Source organism: Phoca vitulina, unplaced genomic scaffold (assembly GCF_004348235.1).
Source record: "Phoca vitulina isolate PV1807 unplaced genomic scaffold, GSC_HSeal_1.0 scaffold27, whole genome shotgun sequence".
NCBI lineage: Eukaryota > Metazoa > Chordata > Mammalia > Carnivora > Phocidae > Phoca > Phoca vitulina.
Window position 1 is genome coordinate 10,596,853 of NW_022589730.1, and position 20,925 is coordinate 10,617,777.

Genomic DNA, 20,925 nt, shown 5'->3' on the forward strand with positions numbered 1-20,925 from the left:
AGGAACAGATTATTTATACATGCATAGCACAATGAATCTCAAAGGCATTATGTTTTGTGAAAACAGCAACACCCTAAACCTTACATGCTCTATGATTCCATTTATAGTAAATCCTCTAAAAGTCAAAACCATAAGAGACGGAGAAGGAATTAGTGGTTGCCAAGGAACAAGGGAAGGAGTGGGGACTAAGTGTGGCAAGAAAGAGTAGTATGAAGGAGTTCATACATGTGGTGACAAAACTCTTCTGTATTCTGATTGGATGTAAAGACACTAGTCTTTACATGAGATCAAACTGTTTGAGTTACACACACACACACACACACACACGTGGATGTAAGAACAAGTGAAAACTGAATAAATTACATTATCTATTTAACAGTATTTTATACCCATTTCCATTTCCGCGAATTGATATTGTAGTACAGTTATGTCAGATGTAACCATTGGCTTAGCTGAAAGAAGTATTTAAAATGCTCTTTACACTGTTTTTGAAATTTTCTGAGAATCTACAGTTATTTCAAAATAAAAGTTCAAAATCATTTGCTGGAATAAAAGATAATAAAATGCAAAAGAAATGGCATAAGAAAAATAAGAATAGAGATTCAAAGAAAAATCACTAATATTATTGAGAATATTTTAGGCCAAGAAATTAAAATTATTACTGACTACTAATCCCCATGCTATATAAACTTTCCCAAAGCATTCGAAACAAAGGGGGGGGGGGCTCCTCAAATTACTTTAAGTGGCTTTACTCATAGAAAAGTAATAAAATTAAACACCTGCAAACATAAACACAAAAAGATTATTAAGAATATGGCTGTAAGCATTATATGTAAATTATAATTAAAAACAATTTATGAAGGTACTAAATGGTGATGCACAGAACGGAAAGAAAATTGTCTTTAAGGAGAAAAACAAAACAGTATTTTAAAATCTATTAATATTTTCCATTATGTCAATATCTCAAAGGAACAAAAAGATACACATAAACTTTTCATTTGGTGATGCTAAGAAGCCCTTTGACAAAATTAAAACTTAAATTCAGGGTAACAAATGAACCAAGATAAAATGCAGCCATAATAAATATAGTAAGAATAAAATGATAATGCTAGCACTCAAATCAATAGTCAAAATCTCGCTTACTACTGAAACACATGTGGTAGCCTACTTTAAAACAATGATGAGGAAGAAATCTCTGCTTTCACACTACCACTTCATAGTCTTCTGAAGCTCAGGTCCATACAGTGATATGTAAAATACACACAAAAAAGTTACTGATAAGAAGGATATTTAGTCGAGAAAACGAGATCTAGTGCCGAGCTGCCAAATAAATATGATGGAATTTTAAATTTTCTTGGAGTCACATTTAAAAATATAAAAAATGGAGAGTTGGTGTTCAACAGGTATAAAGTTCCAGTTATGCAAGATGAGTAAGTGCTAGCAAGCTGCTACAACACACAGTGCCTAGAGTTAACAATGTGGCGTTGTGCACTTAAAAACTTGTTAAGAGGGTAGATCTCATGTTAAATGTTCTTAAGTTTAAAAATTTTTAAAAAGAAGCAGAATTAATTTAATGCATATCTACACAACATATACAAAATACTATCATTTTCACATGTAATAAATTGAAAATCAGTAAGGAAATATTTTATGTTTTCTCATACTGTTAAGATCAATCTTTTTAAAAAAAAAAAGATTATTTATTTATGTGAGAGAGAGAGAGAGCACAAGTAGTGGGGGAGGCAGAGGGAGGGTAACTTCAAGCAGACCTTCCCCCTAAGCTCGGAGCCTCAGGTGGGGCTCCACGTGGGGATCAATCTCGTGACCTCAGGGGAAACCAAGAGTCCAGCACTTAACCAACTGAGCCACCCAGACGCCCCACTGTGAAGGTCATTCTTGATCTTATTTCCCACAGGCTTAATTGCTGGGCAGGATGACAAATTAAAAAGTGTCTATCTGCTTTGGATAGGTAATACATTCATCATAGAAAATCAAAATTCTGGGGAAAATGAGGCACTTCCTTAATGATCTACATGGATAAACAGAATTTTTGTTTTTGTTCTTAGTGTGTAAATGCCCAGGGTGGGGAGGAGAGGAGGGAGAGAGTGCTCAGTGGTTTGCAGAATGAATATAATGAATGAGCTGACATCAGGGCAATTTGCCTTTCCTGTTTGGTGGAAATAGTTCTAATTTTTCAAATTAATGATTCCCATTATCTTAACTGATACCAAATATCTTTTCCAGAAGTAAAGTATAATATCAGCGATTTTTAGATTCTTTCATAACAATATTCTAATGTAAAGACATTTACATTGTCTCCATGAAAAATTTTCTGTTGCCTAAACTTCCGTGGTCCTGCATTATAATCTGGTTTTCTTCTCACCTCGTTTCTCTCTTGTGTCCTGTCCTTTTAATTTTTTTTTTTCAAAATTACTCTCTTTGCTTTCAGTCACACCTATGTCTTAATTAAAGTTCATATTCAAATGACTTCTGGATCTTTATGCCAGTTTTTTCTCCTGTATTTCAAGTTGTATGCCCAATTAACTAGAGATTTTTATCTATATACCCTAAGGTTACACCAAATTGTCTTCCAAACCTGCCCCGTTTTTTTGTTTTTTTTCAACATCCCTTGCAAAATTACTGCAACTCACCAAGTTGTGCAGGAAGGATGTGTGGACATAATCTTTAATTCATTCTACTCTTGTATTCTTCATATCCAATCAATCATTAATTTTCTTGGTTCCATCCCCTAAGTACCCCTGGAATAGGTCAATTTTACTCTATCCTCACTCTTGAGACCCTACCAGGGACTCAACACATCTTCTGGAGTGAACCATGAACAGTTCTGCTGAAGGACGCTCCTATAAAATCAAACTTCTCATTATCCAGTCTCACGGCCCTCACGCAGGGATACACCCACAGTTGTTGCTCATTAGTTATTTTTATCAGTTAAGTCTGAAGGCATGTAGACAATTTCCATGGCCGTCCATTTTTAGTAGTGGGACAGTAGTCCGAAGAATATATTGTGTGTCATCTTAGAAATGGTGAAATGTTACTTTGATGATAACAACTTTCCCTGTGGGAAATTTGGAGCCCGGGAAACGATATCTTCACCTGAGAGCATGTTGTTACCATCTTTATGTAAACACTTCAGCAACTTCCATATAATTTCTCATTAAAAAGAACTTACATTCTGTAACTGTGATTGTTGTTGTCTTTATAGATCACTTCAGGAGGTTTTGAGTACAAACTGCTCCCCTGGATTGTGGCAACAGCTTGTTCACTAGCTTCCCTATTTCCACATTCACACTAAGGATGTCTTCAGAATGAACATTCTAAAATGCAGATTTTTCCCAATCATTTGGATTATGGGATCCTAAATAAAAAATAAAATCATGTTTTTTCCAATTTAGAACTTGTGAGTGGACCTCAGTATAAAGTACAAACTCTGTAATATGCCCTTCTAGAACATTCATGATATCACCACTGCTCACCTCTGAAGTATAATCTAATTTTTGTTTAGATGCCAGGTCCTCTGACCCCCAAATATTGGGTGTTTTAGTCTGCACTTTTCTTCTCTACTTTAGGTATATATCCCTCTACTCCACTAGAATGTCAACAGTGGTGACGGAGACATTTGGTCCTGGCCCCTGTTTCACCCCCAGGGCTTGAGATGGCTTGGGGTGCTCCAAATACCAAAGAAATATTTGCTGAATATTTCTAATACCTTTGGGGTATTAGTCAGATAATTTTATAATTTATTTTTTTCATTTATATATGTTGATTTTATATGAATTTTATAAGATTTGTTTTAAAAATTAATTTAACAAAAGAAATGAAATATATACTGAGATAAAACTTTAAGAAAGTAAAATTTTTAACTGAATATAAGTAGATATTTGTAAGTAAATGGCAAAATATTACATATCTATGACACTTAAATACATATAATTTGGTTAAAAGAGTCCTTTTTGGAAACAGAGTATCTCTGCTTCTGTCCAGACCATGATATTAAAATATCATGAGCTTCTTAACATTTTTCTCCTAATAACGTGCTAAACAAAGATAGAAAACAGAGACTATAGACTAAATTTTCTTGTTAGCTCTACTTTGATTATTGTATTAATTAATACTTTGACCTTTTGACCAGATATTCAACAGCCTTTTTTAATCCTTTATTTTATCTAAACAAGTCTAATTTTGTATCATTTCTTCAGTGGAGTGGTACAAAAAGTGACAGTCTTCTTCAAATTTGTTGACAATATTTCTTGACAATGGGAAAAATAATTCACATCTGTAGCTTGATGCAAAGTACAAATACCTAGAATAACTACATAAGCAAGCAATTTAGGTGAAATTTTAAAAATCCTTCCATATATTCATTTATTGCAATTCTCACTTTTTGTTTAACGTGTTTCTATTGAAAGAAATTGTTTGTTAAACACATTCAGAGGAATTGATAACTTATATCAATTAATACTCAATACCTGTACACTGATTTATAGTTCATATTTCAATTTATAGTTTGTAATCTTATTCAAAAATGTATTCCTCAACTAATACTGGAGGTAGATTTCATTGATATGTACTGTTCAGGTAAAGAAACAGACTCAGAATGTATTACCTGTTTGCTCCAAAACATCTCCAAAGACAAGGGAAGCAAGGGCAAAAACGAACTACTGGGACCTCATCAAGATAAAAAGCTTTTGCACAGCAAAAGAAACAGTCAACAAAACCAAAAGACAACCGACAGAATGGGAGAAGATATTTGCAAATGACATATCACATAAAGGGCTAGTATCCAAAATCTATAAAGAACTTCTTAAACTCAACACCCAAAGAACAAATGATGCAATCAAGAAATGGGCAGAAGACATGAACAGACATTTTTCCAAAGAAGACATCCAAATGGCCAACAGACACATGAAAAAGTGCTCAACATCGCTCAGCATCAGGGAAATCCAAATCAAAAACTCAATGAGATATTACCTTACACCAGTCAGAATGGCTAAAATTAACAAGTCAGGAAAGGACAGATGTTGGTGGTGAGGCGGAGAAAGGGGAACCCTCCTACGCTGTTGGTGGGAATGCAAGCTGGTGCAGCCACTCTGGAAAACAGTATGGAGGTTCCTCAAAAAGTTGAAAATAGAGCTGCCATACGACCCAGCAATTGCACTACTGGGTATTTACCCCAAAAAAACAAATGAAGGGATCCGAAGGGGTACGTGCACACCAATGTTTATAGCAGCAATGTCCACAATAGCCAAACTGTGGAAAGAGCCAAGATGTCCATCGACAGATGAATGGGTGAAGAAGATGTGGTATATATATACAATGGAATATTATGCAGCCATCAAAAGGAATGAAATCTTGCCATTTGCAACGATGTGGATGGAACTGGAGGGTGTTATGCTGAGGGAAATAAGTCAATCAGAGAAAGACATGTATCATATGACCTCACTGATGTGAGGAATTTTTAATCTCAGGAAACAAACTGAGGGTTGCTGGAGTGGTGGGGGGTGAGAAGGATGGGGTGGCTGGGTGATAGACATTGGGGAGGGTATGTGCTATGGTGAGTGCTGTGAATTGTGCAAGACTGTTGAATCACAGATCTGTACCTCTGAAACAAATAATACATTATATGTTAAAAAAAAAAAAAAGAAGAAGATAGCAGGAGGGGAAGAATGAAGAGGGGGAAATCGGAGGGGGAGATGAACCATGAGAGACAATAGACTCTGAAAAACAAACTGAGGGTTCTAGAGGGGAGTGGGGTGGGAGGATGGGTTAGCCTGGTGATGGGTATTAAAGAGGGCATGTTCTGCATGGAGCACTGGGTGATTACGCAAACAATGAATCATGGAACACTACATCAAAAACTAATGATGTAATGTATGGTGATTAATATAACATAAAAAAAAACCTAATGATGTGATGTATGGTGATTAACATAACATAATAATAAAAAAATTAAAAAAAATAAAAAAATAAATCCATCTATTATATTAGAATTAAAAAAAAAAAAATGTATTACCTGTTTGCTCCAAATCCACATATGATACTTGCTTCTTTGCCTAGCTATCAAAGAAATTGCATGTTTTTTTAAAGATTTTTTTATTATTATTTATTTGAGAGAGAGAGATTGAGCATGAGATGGGGGGAGAGTCAGAGGGAGAAGCAGGCTCCCCGCTGAGCAGGGAGCCCGATGCGGGACTGGATCCCCGGACTCCAGGATCATGACCTGAGCCAAAGTCAGCCACTTAACTGACTGATCCACCCAGGTGCCCCAAATTGCATGTTTAATAAAGGTCAGACCTATATTTTGTGTGAAAATGAATGTTGTAGTGATTTTTTTAATCAACATAATAATCTAAGAATGACATTTTAGTAAGCTGGCCCATGTGTGCCCCTTTTTTTTAGAAAAAGAAGTCAGTGCAAAGTAATTGATGGACACGAAATGATTATCTTTTTTCCCATGATTATCTTTAAAGTCAAATACTGTTTGTAGTTCCATAAAATGATTAAGTTGAAACTTATGAAACTGCCAATGTTTAACTCTCTTTGACTTAAAAAAATGAAAATTTCATGTATTTCTATGTTATAACATATGATCTCTCTGCATTCTTGGTTTTCACATGGTATTCTTTTATCTGGATCACACTTTTCCCATTAATTCATATTTTTTGCTCAAGTATTAGCTCATTTGCTCAGTTCCACTTTGGAAAATCATTTCTTTTTCCTAAATATTATACTCAGATTATTTTCTTCTTTTTTTCCCCAACCATTATTTTTGGTCTATATCCCTTCTATGACAATTATATTATTTATTTCTCTGTATGTCTGTCTTTTACGAGACTTGGTTTTGTTTGCTTCTTGCATACCACATCCATTACAGTATATTTTTGTATGCAAACTTTATGAACAAGAACAGGTCTAGGGCTTGAACAATGTGCCTGGGAGGAATAGAAAGTGGTTGCCAGGGGCTTGAGGGTAGGCGATATGGGGAAAGGTTGGTAAAAGAATATAACTTTCAGTTACGCGATGAATAAAGTCTAAGGATCTAATGTATAACATGGTGACGATAGCTAATACTCTTTGTATAAATTTGCTAAGAAAGTAGAACTTTTAAAAATGGTAAATATGCAAGGTGATAGATATGGTGATTAATTACATGGAGAGAATCTTTTCACAGTGTATATGTGTTTCAAATCATTATGATGTACATTTTAAACATTTATCAATTTTATTTTTCTCAATAAATCTGAAGAAAATATGCTCTGGGGGCCACACGTACTACTCATTTCATACTGGTAGCATCAGCTTGCATTCAAATTCTGACCCAGCCATTTTACTTACCCAAGATACTTAGGTGACTTGAACCTTAATCTAAGTAAATATAAAATGGGGACAATAATGGGATTTATTGCACAGGATAATTGTGAAGATTGGCTATGATAGTACGTAGAAGTCGTTATTTTTAGATTTTCTAGGCTGTCACAATATATTTCCATTATAGATTCATAAATGGAAAATCACATGTATTGGTTCAGAAAAAAACTGGACAAAATTCTACTGAGGACAAAGGGGAATTTAAAAATTTGAGCTCTCAGAATTTGTCATAATATAACCATCCATGTTTGTCTACTTTGTCTACTCTGCTTTTGATTTGCCTTTGCTCCTCTCATCAATATGTATGACAGTGATGGGCCCCAGGCAAGTAGATGTAAGGAAATAGTTTAGAAATCTAATCAATGCAACAAGATTTTTTCTTAGAATTTTATTTGAAGATTAAAACAAAAACATTTCCATTGTCATGTGAAAAGGAAAAAATGAGCATTCCTAGTCAAGAGTTTTGTGTTCATTAATGTTGGCTCTTTTCTAGAAATTTGTCCTCAAGAATAGTGTACACATTCAGAGTTAATTCAAAAGAATTAATTGTACCTGCTATGTAACTGATTCTATTATGTCAGTGGCTTCCTATTTTTGCAAAGTGGTGAAACCCATAAAGCATATGGAAGTTCAATTTATAAAGCAAGTGGAAGTGGAAGGATGTACGTTAAAAAGGGGCCAGGGTATTGAAACCTATGCATATTCAGTTTACCTGTACATATGTAGAGAGTAATTTAATTAATAAAATTATTTAAAAATATATACAAAGTCAAAATCTCACCAGTGTTCTTAAGCCTCCATACACAAAAGGAAAACATTTTCAACCTTTAGTCCGATGCATGTATTTAATACAGAAAGTCAGGTAGTGAGATAAAATATTCCTTGTCTAAAAATCAAGACTGCATGTGTCAATAAGGTAAGCATGAGTTTTTACAATTTGTTATCAACCTTAATTAAACAAATATATATGTAATGAGATTACACACAGTATTCAGGATACCATCTTGTCTATGCAAATCCCAACAATTCCACGTTTTCATGAAGAAAACACCTTATAAACATGTACTGACTGTATGACAAGCACTTTGAAAAGCTATGACTATAATTCTTAAAATCATTCCTAAAACTTAAGTATTAGTATCTCCATTTTTTTAAGAATAAAATCTAGTGGGACACCTGGGTGGCTCAATCAGTTAAGCAACTGCCTTCAGCTCCGGTCTTGATCCTGGGGTCCTGGGTTGGAGTCCTGCATTGGGCTCCCTGCTCAGTGGGGAGCCTGCTTCTCCCTCTCCACTCTGCCTGCTTGTGCTCACGCTCTCTCTCTGTCAAATAAATAAATAAAATGTTAAAAAAAAAAACCAAAAAACTAGTAATTGGCAACACCAGGATTCAAAATATCAGAGTTTCAAGTCCCCCCACCCTTCACTCTGGCTATTATGGTATAAATAAAAGCATTACCCTAATACAATGTAAATTTATTATTGTAGGCATGGATTGAATGAAAATGTTTTATTAGATTATTTAATTAACACTATATGAATATGATTTGACTAGGAATGTGTTATAAAGAAAAATAAATCGATGGGGGCGCCTGGATGGCTCAGTCATTAAGCGTCTGCCTTCGGCTCAGGTTATGATCCCGGGGTCCTGGGATCGAGCCCCACATCGGGCTCCCTGCTCAGAGGGAAGCCTACTTCTCCCTCTCCCACTCCCCCTGCTTGTGTTCTCTCTCTCGCTGTGTCTCTCTCTGTCAAATAAATAAAACCTTTAAAAAAAAAAAAAGATAAATCGATGTAGAGAAATAACGTACAAATTACACTGGTTTTATAAGACTTCATGTGGAGAGATATCTATTCTTTGAAGTATAACATTATAAAATTTGGGTCTGTCATCTGGCAACGAAAGATATTCTTGTTTGACACATTGTTAAAAGCACTTTAATTCTAGAAAATTCAAAACAATAACTTCTGTAATCAATTTACTTTAATTTCCAGAATTAATCACAATCTCACTATATGATCTTGACAGCGTATCTCCTTTTTGACAATAATGAACCACTTGACTGAAACATTCATGTCTTGAAAGAAAAGAATTAAATGTGAACTGATGTGTTTCATAACTGTATTACTTCACTTTTTTATGATCTGAAATAGGAATTTATTTGATGTGGAACACTTTTGTTATAATCTTTATGGGTCAAAGGAAATCATGTACATTGCCCCTAGCTCTAAATGCATTATTTCCGCAAATCAATTTGAAAACTCATTAGTTTAGCTAATATTTCAGTAAGACAATAAGTTTACCACAGCTATGCTCCCAAATGAGCAGAGAATATATAACTTCAACAAATCCTAATGGCTGCTATTCAGATAAGGAAGGGAGAAGGAAAAAAGGAAGAAAGGGGGAAATCAGGCCTAGAGGATGGGAGGAAATCTTGATTTATAGCAGCAGTATTTTGAGAATTTCTAACGAACTTAACTGATAGAAATCATTTCAGCCCCCAACAAGAATTGATTATGTAATATCAAAACACTCTTTTGAAAGGGGCAAGTAAACTTATTTTTAACCTGAGAAAATATTTTAACGTTCTCCCCAAATTGAGTTACCCTTGCAATATACACAAAAATTTTGGTAAAGCAATTTTGATAAAAGCTAATACTAATAATGATAATAATCTTGATAACATTAATTATATTCCTGAATCAAAAACCAAGCAACCTGTTTCTATTTTCCCTAGGTAATTCAGACCATCAGTGCAGTGGATAGAGATGAATCCATAGAAGATCACCATTTTTACTTTAATCTACCTGTGGAAGACACAAAGAACTCAAGTTTCATGATCATAGATAATGAAGGTAATGCCATTCACTCATGATGGCTTTTGATCCTTTCTTTGAGAAGTGTGCTTGATTTTAAGGGGATTTATAATGTTGCTTTTTATAGGGTTCTTGCAATATGATAATGTTGAGAAATAGAACAGAGTGGCAATGAAAATGGTAAACAAAACCCAAAGTCAAGTTCTGAAAATACTAGCCCCATTTCTCAGTGGGTTTCTTTAAATGAGAAACACTTTATCAAGTCACCAGTGGCTACAAGACCTTGCAAAACCTGAATGACCCTGCAAATATAATGGCTGTGCAGACACAGTTGTTCCTTTCATGTCCTTGTAAAACTCAAACTTCAATCTATGGGAAAGAAAATGATATATACTTACAGTCATGTTAGCTGGATTGATTCACAGGTATTTGGAGTCATTAATTAGAAGCTATAAATATATAAAATTGGTTTAAGATTATTCTCTTTCCTTCAAAATGAAATGATTATATCAATCTAAGGACACAGTGTGCCAAAGGATTTTGTCTGCAGAGACAGAATATCTTCTCCTTCCATACAGAAGTGGATTGACTTTGCATAAAACCACTCTGTTCTTTTTTCTTTCACGTCAGTAAAAGATTTTCTTGTCATAATATGAATCTATTTTAATTTTACTTTATATCTTAAAGATAAGAAGCATCATAGGATTTATTACTCAAGTATCCATAGCCAAACACCTGCAGATGTCCTTCCTTACACCTGATTTTAGGCTTTGATCTATGGAAGATCTTTTGTAGGAGCATAAATTCAGGCATGTTCTCTCCCTTTTCTCCTTGTCAAATTTCTCTGTGAAGGAAACTCAACTAAACTTAGGATAAAAATGCAAATATCAATAGAAGAAATAAATTAGAGCTTAGATTTGTTTATATTAGTATAAGTCACTGGGGTAAAATAAGTATATTAAAACAAAGAAAATAATTAATTTGGTTTAATGTTTGTGATTAAGAATAATCTGATAAAATATGAATTGAAAAATGTAAACTCTCTTACCTTTTCAATCTGCCTAGTAAATAAAATCACAAGTTTTATAGGTTCCAAAGCATGATGGAGAATTCGTCTTAAACGATGATTTGGGATAAGTGGTTAGCAGGCACACATTTTCAAACACTTTATTTATTTGCATTTTACTGTTCGTGTATTCTAAGTTTTGATTACTACAGAAAATATTTTGGGGGATGGCAATAAAAAAAAAAGAGGGGGAAAATATAGGACTCAGACACAAGAAATTGCACCAAAAAAGGTTACTTGGAATATTTTGGGATTCAGGGGAAAACAACTTCAAAAGTGTCGAAGCATATATTGTTCATCTTTGTTAATTTTTTAAATGTTCTGTCTAGAAGAGTGATCAGTGCTACTGAGGTTTAACTGTTAATCTGAATTTTAAATAGAAAATGGGTTAATAATGTCAAAGTAAAATGAAACATCCCAATAGAATTTTTCCTACCAAATGAAACTAATCCTTCTGTCTCATTAATAAATGCATGATTTGAGACCACTTGCTCTGATATTGGTCTATGACTTTGAAAATCTTGTGTATTTATAGTATTTGTGAAAAGAATGAGTTTCTATTAGAAAAAGCACTGTCATGAGTAAAGAACCCAAATGAAACTCATACTGTCATCATAAATTTAATAGCAGCCTCTATAAAATATTGACATCTGTTTAAAAAGCTGTTTTCTATGTTCCACAGTTAACGTTTTCTATCTTTATCAAAGACATTTTGGAACGGATTCATGTAATTCATCTAATTATGTAATTAGGGTTAAGGCAACGCCAAATCAATAATGACTTTCTGAGTGGATCTTTTGACTTTTTATCAGAAATTTCTTCTTTATTATTTAAACTTACATGATATAGCTATACTATTGCTCTAGTACATGTAACTGGTATGCATTTCTTTTATATTATTGAAAAATTATGCACATGGGTTTTTGTTTTAGATAACACAGCTGTAATTTTGACCAATAGAACTGGTTTTAGCGTTCAGGAAGAGCCTGTCTTCTACATGTCTGTCCTAATTGCTGACAATGGAATCCCGTCACTTACAAGTACAAACACCCTTACCATACACATCTGTGACTGTGATGACTCAGGCAGTACACACACCTGCAGGAATAAGGACCTTACACTTGCCATGGGATTCAGAACAGAAGTCATACTTGCTATTTTGATAAGCATCATGATAATATTTGGTAAGTAGTGCTGAACTGAACCCATCTTCATTTCCTGGAAATAATGTGATAAATATAAAAAATAGTTAATTCTATTATCACAGCATGGTATGGGCGTGTGTGTGTGTGTGTGTGTGTGTGTGTGTGTTTAATTGCTCTTCTGAATATGTTGCAATTCTTAAACCAGTGGAGTAAATGAAAAATAAGAGTGACCCTGCGGGGCTGGATCTCACAACTCCAAGATCATGACCTGAGCGGAGATCAGGAGTCGGCCTCTTAACCAACTCAGCCACCCAGGTGCCCCAAACTCCGTTTTTTTGTTTGTTTGATTGTTTGTTTGTCTGTTGTTGTTATTTTTAGAAGCAGATGTTATATTCACTTTACAGATGAGGCAAATGAACCCCAAAATGTTTTAGTCAGGCTTCCAAGACTACAAATAATTCATTTTGTGTAACCTTTTCTCTTTCTTTAACATACCAGTATATATAATTTAAACCCTCTCTTGCTTCCCTTATAACTTCATGTCAAAAGTCAACACCACTTTATTGAGTGTTGAGAACAATTATATCAGCCACGGGCTCTATAATCCCAACCTCACTGCTCAAAATGGCCTCTATGTTTCAGGGATTGCTTTGCCCTCACTCTTCTATTATTTCTCAAAGCTTCAAAAAATCATGCATTCCTCTTTACCATCCAAATTACCATTCTTTCCTACCCAGCCTCAGCTTTTAAGATAATTTTTAATGGTCTTTGATCCTAAAACCGAATATAGAGCTACATAGCTGGGTATCAGAATCAAGTGTAGTGAAAACAGTGTAGTGCTTGAAGGGTGACAAGTACTGATTTACTCATAGGGACAGACCTAAACCAAGTCCAAAAACCCCATGAGTAAACCAAGGACAGCCTCACAGTCAGGGCATGAGTAAGATTTAGATGGTGGGAAGTATGGGTCAACCAATAGTCAGTAGTTTTCTTTGAAAGTGTCATGAATACTCTCTTCAATTCATAGATTGAAAAAATTATTTATTAGCTCCCTTTCTCTATCAACCACATATCTTAGCTGAGCTTCACAGTACCTGGATTCAAACTCAATGACCTTATTTCAAGAACACTATTCCAATTTTTTAAAAGGTAAGATTTATATAAAGTATTGCCTAATGTATTTCTCTTTATGATAATATTAATAACATCACTTCATGTTTGTTTCAATTCCTATAGGTGAAATTCTGAATAGTTTAAAGGCTATGAAAGGGTTGGCTATTCTTGATACACACACACACACACATGCACGCACAATTTTCTCTAAAAATAGAAAAAAAGGTGCTTTGAAATTACTCTGTTTTTATGTGATATTAAAATTATCTTATGTAATAAATATTGATTGTGGGCATACCAGTGTTATGATTTTTAAAAATCATAGTTTGGGCTTTCTGAAATTAATGTGGTATCACTGAGCACAGGTTCTAAACCAACTATCTGGTGGCATATACTTTGTAGTCAATGAATATTAACGTAGAAAATAATTATGCCACAGAATTAGTCTCAGTGGGGAATTTCAAACTGCTCTGTTGTGCTTAACTTCTCCTAACGTGGATTATTGGTTACTAAAATTGACAAATGCATATAGACTGAAAAATGTTCCCTTATGCTATTTTTCTTTTTCTGTTTTCAATATATAAAAAATACAATTTTAAATTGATTATCATCACAAAACAGTTCACTCTTATTTTTATGATGTTTTTCTGCTCTAAATCATCAGCCAGAAATACTGTTATACTGCCTTATGTCATTCTGCATGACCCTTTAGTAAATTTTCAACAGCAAATACTGTAGTTGAGTTTTGGGGATTCAAAAGTTACCCGAGGATATTCCACTGGGCAGGGAATGATGTCACCAAGCCCTGCATTGTTCAAGGGTCAGCTGTTTGTTTTCTTTTGTCTTATAATCATAAAATCTAAACTCATGTCTTGAGCTTTTAACAAAAGCAAGGATTGTAAAGTTTATTATAAATAATATGTAATATTGATGAATATAAACTTATATTAACATATATTAACATATTATACTTATTATACTATGTTAATTAATGTTCTCGTACGCTTTCTTTGTCAGGGTTTGTTTTTTTGATCTTAGGACTGAAACAGCGAAGAAAGCAGACTCTCTTTCCGGAGAAAGGTGAAGACTTCCGAGAGAATATATTCAGATATGACGATGAAGGGGGAGGAGAAGAAGATACAGAGGCTTTTGATATCGCGGAGCTGAGGAGTAGCACCATCATGCGGGGACGCCAGACACGGAAAACCGCTGCGGCAGAGATCGGGAGCCTGCCCCGGCAGTCCTTGCAGGTTGGCCCGGATAGTGCCATCTTCCGGAAATTCATTCTAGAAAAGCTCGAAGAAGCTAATACTGATCCTTGCGCCCCTCCTTTTGACTCCCTCCAGACCTACGCTTTTGAGGGAACAGGGTCATTAGCTGGATCTCTGAGCTCCTTAGGATCAGCAGTCTCTGATCAGGATGAAAATTATGATTACCTTAACGAGTTGGGACCTCGCTTTAAAAGATTAGCATGCATGTTTGGTTCTGCTATGCCGTCAAATAATTAGAGCTTTTTTTATTTTTAAAATTTTAAAAATGCTAATATGTGTTTGGGCAAATTGGTAGTCTCTTAGTTAAGAGTGGTTTACTCCAGTTCTCGGTGTAGGGGAGAAAAGTTGTAGCGTCTTCGGATTTCCTGGGAGTAAATACCCCTTGGTTATTTCAAGCTACCCACATGTTGTCCCCGAATACAGATGTGGAGTGATGCTAACCACCAGCTCTCTGCAGGCCAGCTCTGGCATGTAACTGAAATATTCCTCTAGCATTTTTTTTCACTACAATCCAATACAAAGTCTCAAAATTTTTGAATGTGTAATGTGAGAAAGGCCCTGAACTAGATCACCTTAATATTATTTCATTTATCCTTTTTTATTTTTTTTTAATCTTACCAAGTGAGAGTAAAGTGTTTATGTGTTTTAAGTTCCTGATGCGACATGGAGATAACACCTAGTAGAATCTGGGTGATTATATAAAATTTTCAAAAACTGTTTATTTTTTATGAATAAGCAAGTTTCTGACTGAGATTCTATGATTCACAATAGTTTGATATTTTAAAATCATTGTCAAGACCATACTTGAAAACTGATTTCAAATTTAGACAGATTCTTGGTCTATGTTAATTAATCAAAGATACACTATAGATTTGTATTGTCTTTGATATTACAGATTTGTATAAAAAAGGAAGTATGAAAATATGTCTGGGAGATTTTTATGTCATTTTTATATGTAACCAAAACACATCTTTATCATGTCACAATGCAATAACAAAATACATGTCAAGGTTTACTCAACATTAAATTTAAACTTTATGATAATTGTGGAAAGCGTGAAAAATTTTAAGTAAATTTTTATTGCCACTAAAAATGATAGCAATAAACGAAAGAAGTATTTGATTCAAAGTTGAATTAATATTCATCCAAAATATTTTGATCACCCTTACTGATTCTTACCATGCATAGAATAAAACATTATAAAATTCTCAGCATTTCCTTTTTATTAAGAACTTAAACCAGAACTGATTCTTCAGTGTCATTTTTTTATTATGGGATATAAAATTAGGTGCAATAGTTACTTTTATTGTAACATTATGAAGGAAGTATGCTAAGCTGCTGGACATGATAAAATCCATGGTAACATCCAGATAACAAGCTTTATGATAACATCAGATAATAAGATAATAAAACCCTTTAATTTTAATCAGCATTTTAAGAACAATCCTTATTATTCTATCCAAATCAAGATGGAATTCAAAATTCATAGGTTGAACAGAAAGAAAATGGTGAATACAGTGTCCTCAAAATTGTCTTATATGTTCATTTCTTATTAGCAGCATGTGAAAATGAGCTGAACCAAATTGACCATATATATTTAGGTAAAATATTTTGAATAATTTTTAGCTAAAGATAGTGGATTTGAATAGCTACAGTATTGTTTTCCTCTGTACTTGGAAACATAAACACCACACCATGTAATAGAAGCAAGGTTTTCCATCAATATCAATTTAGATACCATTATGTCAGCAACATAGGTATCATCACCTTACAAAAGCCCAAGACTGGAAATACAACAATTTAGGAGGATATTAAAAGTAGATGAGAAGTCATAAGCCATAGAAAATCTTTATGCATTCATATCATCATTTACTTAGGGAAGAGTGTGAATACTAAACAAAACAAAATGTTAAAAGAGAAAAACTTGCTAGTAAAATAGAAATGTATGAGTTGAGAGAACATTTCTATTTCTATCATATTGACATAAAAATTGAAAGAGTATAATTGGGGATATTTTCAGGAATTATTCCATAAAGGATTATTCCCCGTATTTAAACGATAGCATTACATAATCTTGGTTGAAGAATTGGAAAGTATGATAAACAACAGGTAAATCAATCCATGGAAGATAGATGAGAAAAACAGAAATAGGGTTTTCTGAGGATCCAGTAGGTTCTGTCATGGGACAGAACAACTTATCAATTTGGATGAACACTTTAAAAAATGACCATCTGCATCATCGGGGTTTCATGTTTGAGCCCTGTGGCACTAAGCAGATGTGTTAAAATGAATTCTGGTTTAGTTGATGATGGGATTGTTAATTATAGGTACATAGGAAAAGAACATACATGGTTGCATATCTATTTGCTAGTCTAAAAAGTGTCCTTTTAAACTATATCAAAAAATACTATCTGATTCTTGTACAGAAGTTGCAATTTCCTAGAAATTATACTCGGTCACATTTCAATCACACTTGACCTTTTTGTAGTCACCTGGGTGTTGCAAGAACACAGCTGTATCCTAAGCTAAAGACATGGCATTAAGATCTCATTTTTGTAAATTTTCATAAAGGCTAAATCAATGCAGATATTTATGAAAATAGCACAGCTTCACATTAATACCTGCAGTGCTTAAATATTACCCTTCGTTAACTCACAGGTTTATGTGTAAGTCTGGAATTACTAATGGTTGAAACAAGAAAATATTTAAGGTCCTTTACAGGGATCAGAAACTGCCAGGGACCATAGGTGTTCACTACCTACCTGTGCTCGCGCCTGCCAGTTCTGAGTATGAATTAGTGCACTTTTGTTTAAATAACTTTGTGAACTCTGTTGGTTGAACTGTCTGCTCTTGGCAGAGCTGAGTTTGTCATCTGTAAAATAAGGCCCAGCCCCCCTATTTCACATGATTGTTGTGACGAAGAAGCAGTACCTGACCCAGTAAAGAACCGCATCGTTACGAGGGTTGATGCGATGCGGCTGGAACACGCAGACCCCTTTTCCTTCTAGTACTGAGCGCTCTCCACAGCTTCACAGCTTGTGATCTGAATCGACTTTCTGACCCGGCACAGAAGGCGCAGAAGGCCAGGGGTTCTTCTCTCCGGGCTCATTTCTGCATTCTTAACTCTCCCATTCTCACATTCTAGGCCTGAGACAGTCTGTCCCCAAACATTTCTCTTTTCCTTCCATTCCCTCACTTCATTCAGGTCTGTGATCAACTGTGAGTTCCTCAGAAAGGCCTAACCTGACCCTAGTCTTCCACCGTGGCCCTTGCTCTGCCTTGCTTTTCTTCAAATCACTTAGCCACCTGGTATTACAATATATACGTACTTTTTTTTACTTGTTATGTCTTTATCACTTATTAGAATGTAAACCCTAATGGGCAAGGAATTGTCTGTCTTGTTCATTTGTTCTTGTCTAAAATTGTTTGTAGCACATAGTAAGTGGACCAATAAATATTCCTTAATGTAACAATGAATTCCAATCTATTTTACTTGGTCATGTATAGAAGCCACATTGGGTTTTGTTAAATAATAATATGGAATTAATATATTTTTCAAAATAGGTCACCACTGGGCAGTTCTTGGATACACTAAGATTTTTCAAAATGTTTCTAGTCATTATATGAGTTTGGCATTTTAACTTGTGTGGACATATTGGTATTATCCCCAGGGGCAAAAAAAAAAGTAATGCCTTTAAACTGTTCAGTCAAAACAGGTCCTGCGATAAATGCTGTAGAAATTCTCATATGAATAAGTTCCCATGAAGTGTGATGAATATGAAAATATGTGCAATGCGTGAGAATTCTGCTTCCTGGTTACAATACAAAACTTGGTAACAAATGTATTGTTAGACTTACAAGGCCACTGGAAACCTACAAGGTAGCTTCATGTTCTTTTATATGACATAAAAGACATTAGATATCAAATACACTAAAGGCTAGGAGACAAATTAGAGAAATAAATGGAGGAAAGGAATATGTGGCTTTTTATATTTCCAATTATGTCTGCCTGTCTGTCTATCTATCATCTTTGTGTCTATGCATCTATCAATCACCTATCTATTGAGATAAATTGTGATTTCCTGGAGGAATTGAGACTAGCACTTCGATCATAAAGCAGCTCCTTAGTACCCATTAGAGAGCTCTGAGGCTGGAAGGCTGACCAACTGGTCTGAAATGGCAGACAGAGAGAGGGCAGGGGCTGGACAAAATGCAGTTCCAGGCTGTTGACAAGGCAAAGCTGCATGAATTTCCCATAGGTTAAGGAGATTGTAGCTGTAGAAATTTTGCACAGAGGGAAGGTGCTGAGAGGGAGCTAAAACCAGTCATCCAAAGCATATGTCACACAAGCTAAGGAAAAATAAGGGCCTCAAGTCCTTAAAATGTCTCCAAATACCCCATGCATTAGAGCATGATAGAGTGCCGGCGTTCTATGCCTGGCATCGCAGGGGAATCTAGCTGTGGGATTATGGAAGCACCAGCCATGTTTATTGTGCCCCTTACTTCTGTCTCCGGACATCAGAGGTCCAGAAGCAGCAGAGTAAGTGGGAGAGGGTGAGCGAGAGAACCTTACATCGGACATAGGAAAAAATAATTTTAAAAGTGTTTTTGACACTGACCAGAAGCTGTGCAAACTGTCTGGGATTTAGCCAAGGTGGGCATCAGAAAGATCAATGCAAATGTATGTAAAAACTGAATAGTATAAACATTTTCATGATGTTTCTTTCAAGTTCCAGCTAATCAATAACCTGTATACATCAACATATCAAATCAATTTGGAATTTCATATATTTTAAATAATTCAAAAATCAATTCTTATCTAAATCAGAAGCAAAATACAAAAAAGTAAACATAATTTATAGTGTCCTTAAAAATTTGTGAGCATATGAAAATAGTTTACAGAACTATTTCATGTCATTCTTTTGTGCTTATTCATTTTAATATTTAAAACGTGATATGTTCTATTGAGTTCTGCAGTGCTAAGTGATTTATCTCAGCTACAAATAAGGCTGCACATGTAAAATAACTCATATCCATGATCACATAGTGGTCCAAATCTGTAGAATGTTTTGTCTAGAAAAGGGAGTGGAGCTGATGTATGTATTCACATGTTTCCATAATATCTCATTTACATGCTAGTGAGAATAAGTGGTCTATGAAGTACATTTTTAATTATTTGCCAGTTGCTAACATTTCTTTGTTATGTAAACTTTGATGAATTATTTAAAATGTTCTCTCTTGGTACCTTAATTTGTACAGTAAGGATATTAAAAATAGATAATCAGATTTTCATAGGAATTAATAAAAATAATACATATAATGAATGAATTATGCCTCATGTAGAGAATGTATGACATTTTATCTGTTATTGTTAACGTAACAATTATTGTGACATTATTAAGTTTATCTTTAGAAATGCTCATAGACCAAGCTCATTACTCTACAATTAATGTGGACAAGAAGAAAATGAATTAATGCAGGACAATAATTAGCTTGCTTTTACTTACTGCCTCCCCACCTTGACCCTTCCTGGGTAATGTTCCATTATTACCAAAGGAAAAAATTAATTGCTCAAGTTATGCATTATGTATGAGATGTTCTGATTGAAAGTCACTCCCCTATGACATTTATTTGGGGGAAAAACTCTGCAGAGTAATAACCACAGATCATGGCAACTTTATGTAGGTATGGGTATTTTAGGGAAAAAAAACTGTCAAAAAAGAAAGGGGTTTGCTCAATTAGTCACTAATGCACAAATGAAATTATTTCTATGTTATATTAGATTTACATGGAAGAAATAAAACAAACATGCTAACAGCTCCACAAGAAAGCTTTCAAACCTGTTGTTAATAACATCTGATGCCCAAAGTTCTAGTTTTATATTAGGAATTTAAAATTAAATTACAAAACAGATTGTTCTCATCACCTCTGACAATACAAAATGAAAATCTGCACCCTTGGCTTTTACCTACGTTGTCCTATCCTCTCTCTTTTTAAAAAACAATAATTAAGAATACATTGCCATATGTTCTCTGCTGAGTAAATTTTTATCCTCTTGTCTTTTTTATCCAATCTTAGGGCTCAGGCAAGTTCTAGGCAATTGTCCAGCTTATACCAACACCTCAGTT

General features: G+C 34.5%; 1 protein-coding gene across 2 annotated transcripts in view; it reads left to right on the forward strand.

Moving 5' to 3' along the window:
• Positions 1-19,537, forward strand: part of CDH19 (cadherin 19) — a 106,934-nt gene extending 87,397 nt beyond the window's left edge. For both annotated transcript variants that reach the window (XM_032422681.1, XM_032422682.1), the window contains exons 10-12: positions 10,124-10,241; positions 12,201-12,452; positions 14,544-19,537. In XM_032422681.1, coding sequence (XP_032278572.1) covers positions 10,124-10,241; positions 12,201-12,452; positions 14,544-15,034 — 861 coding nt within the window. In that variant the 3' untranslated portion in view covers positions 15,035-19,537. The remainder of the gene's footprint in view (positions 1-10,123; positions 10,242-12,200; positions 12,453-14,543) is intronic.
• Positions 19,538-20,925: the final 1,388 nt, after the last annotated feature.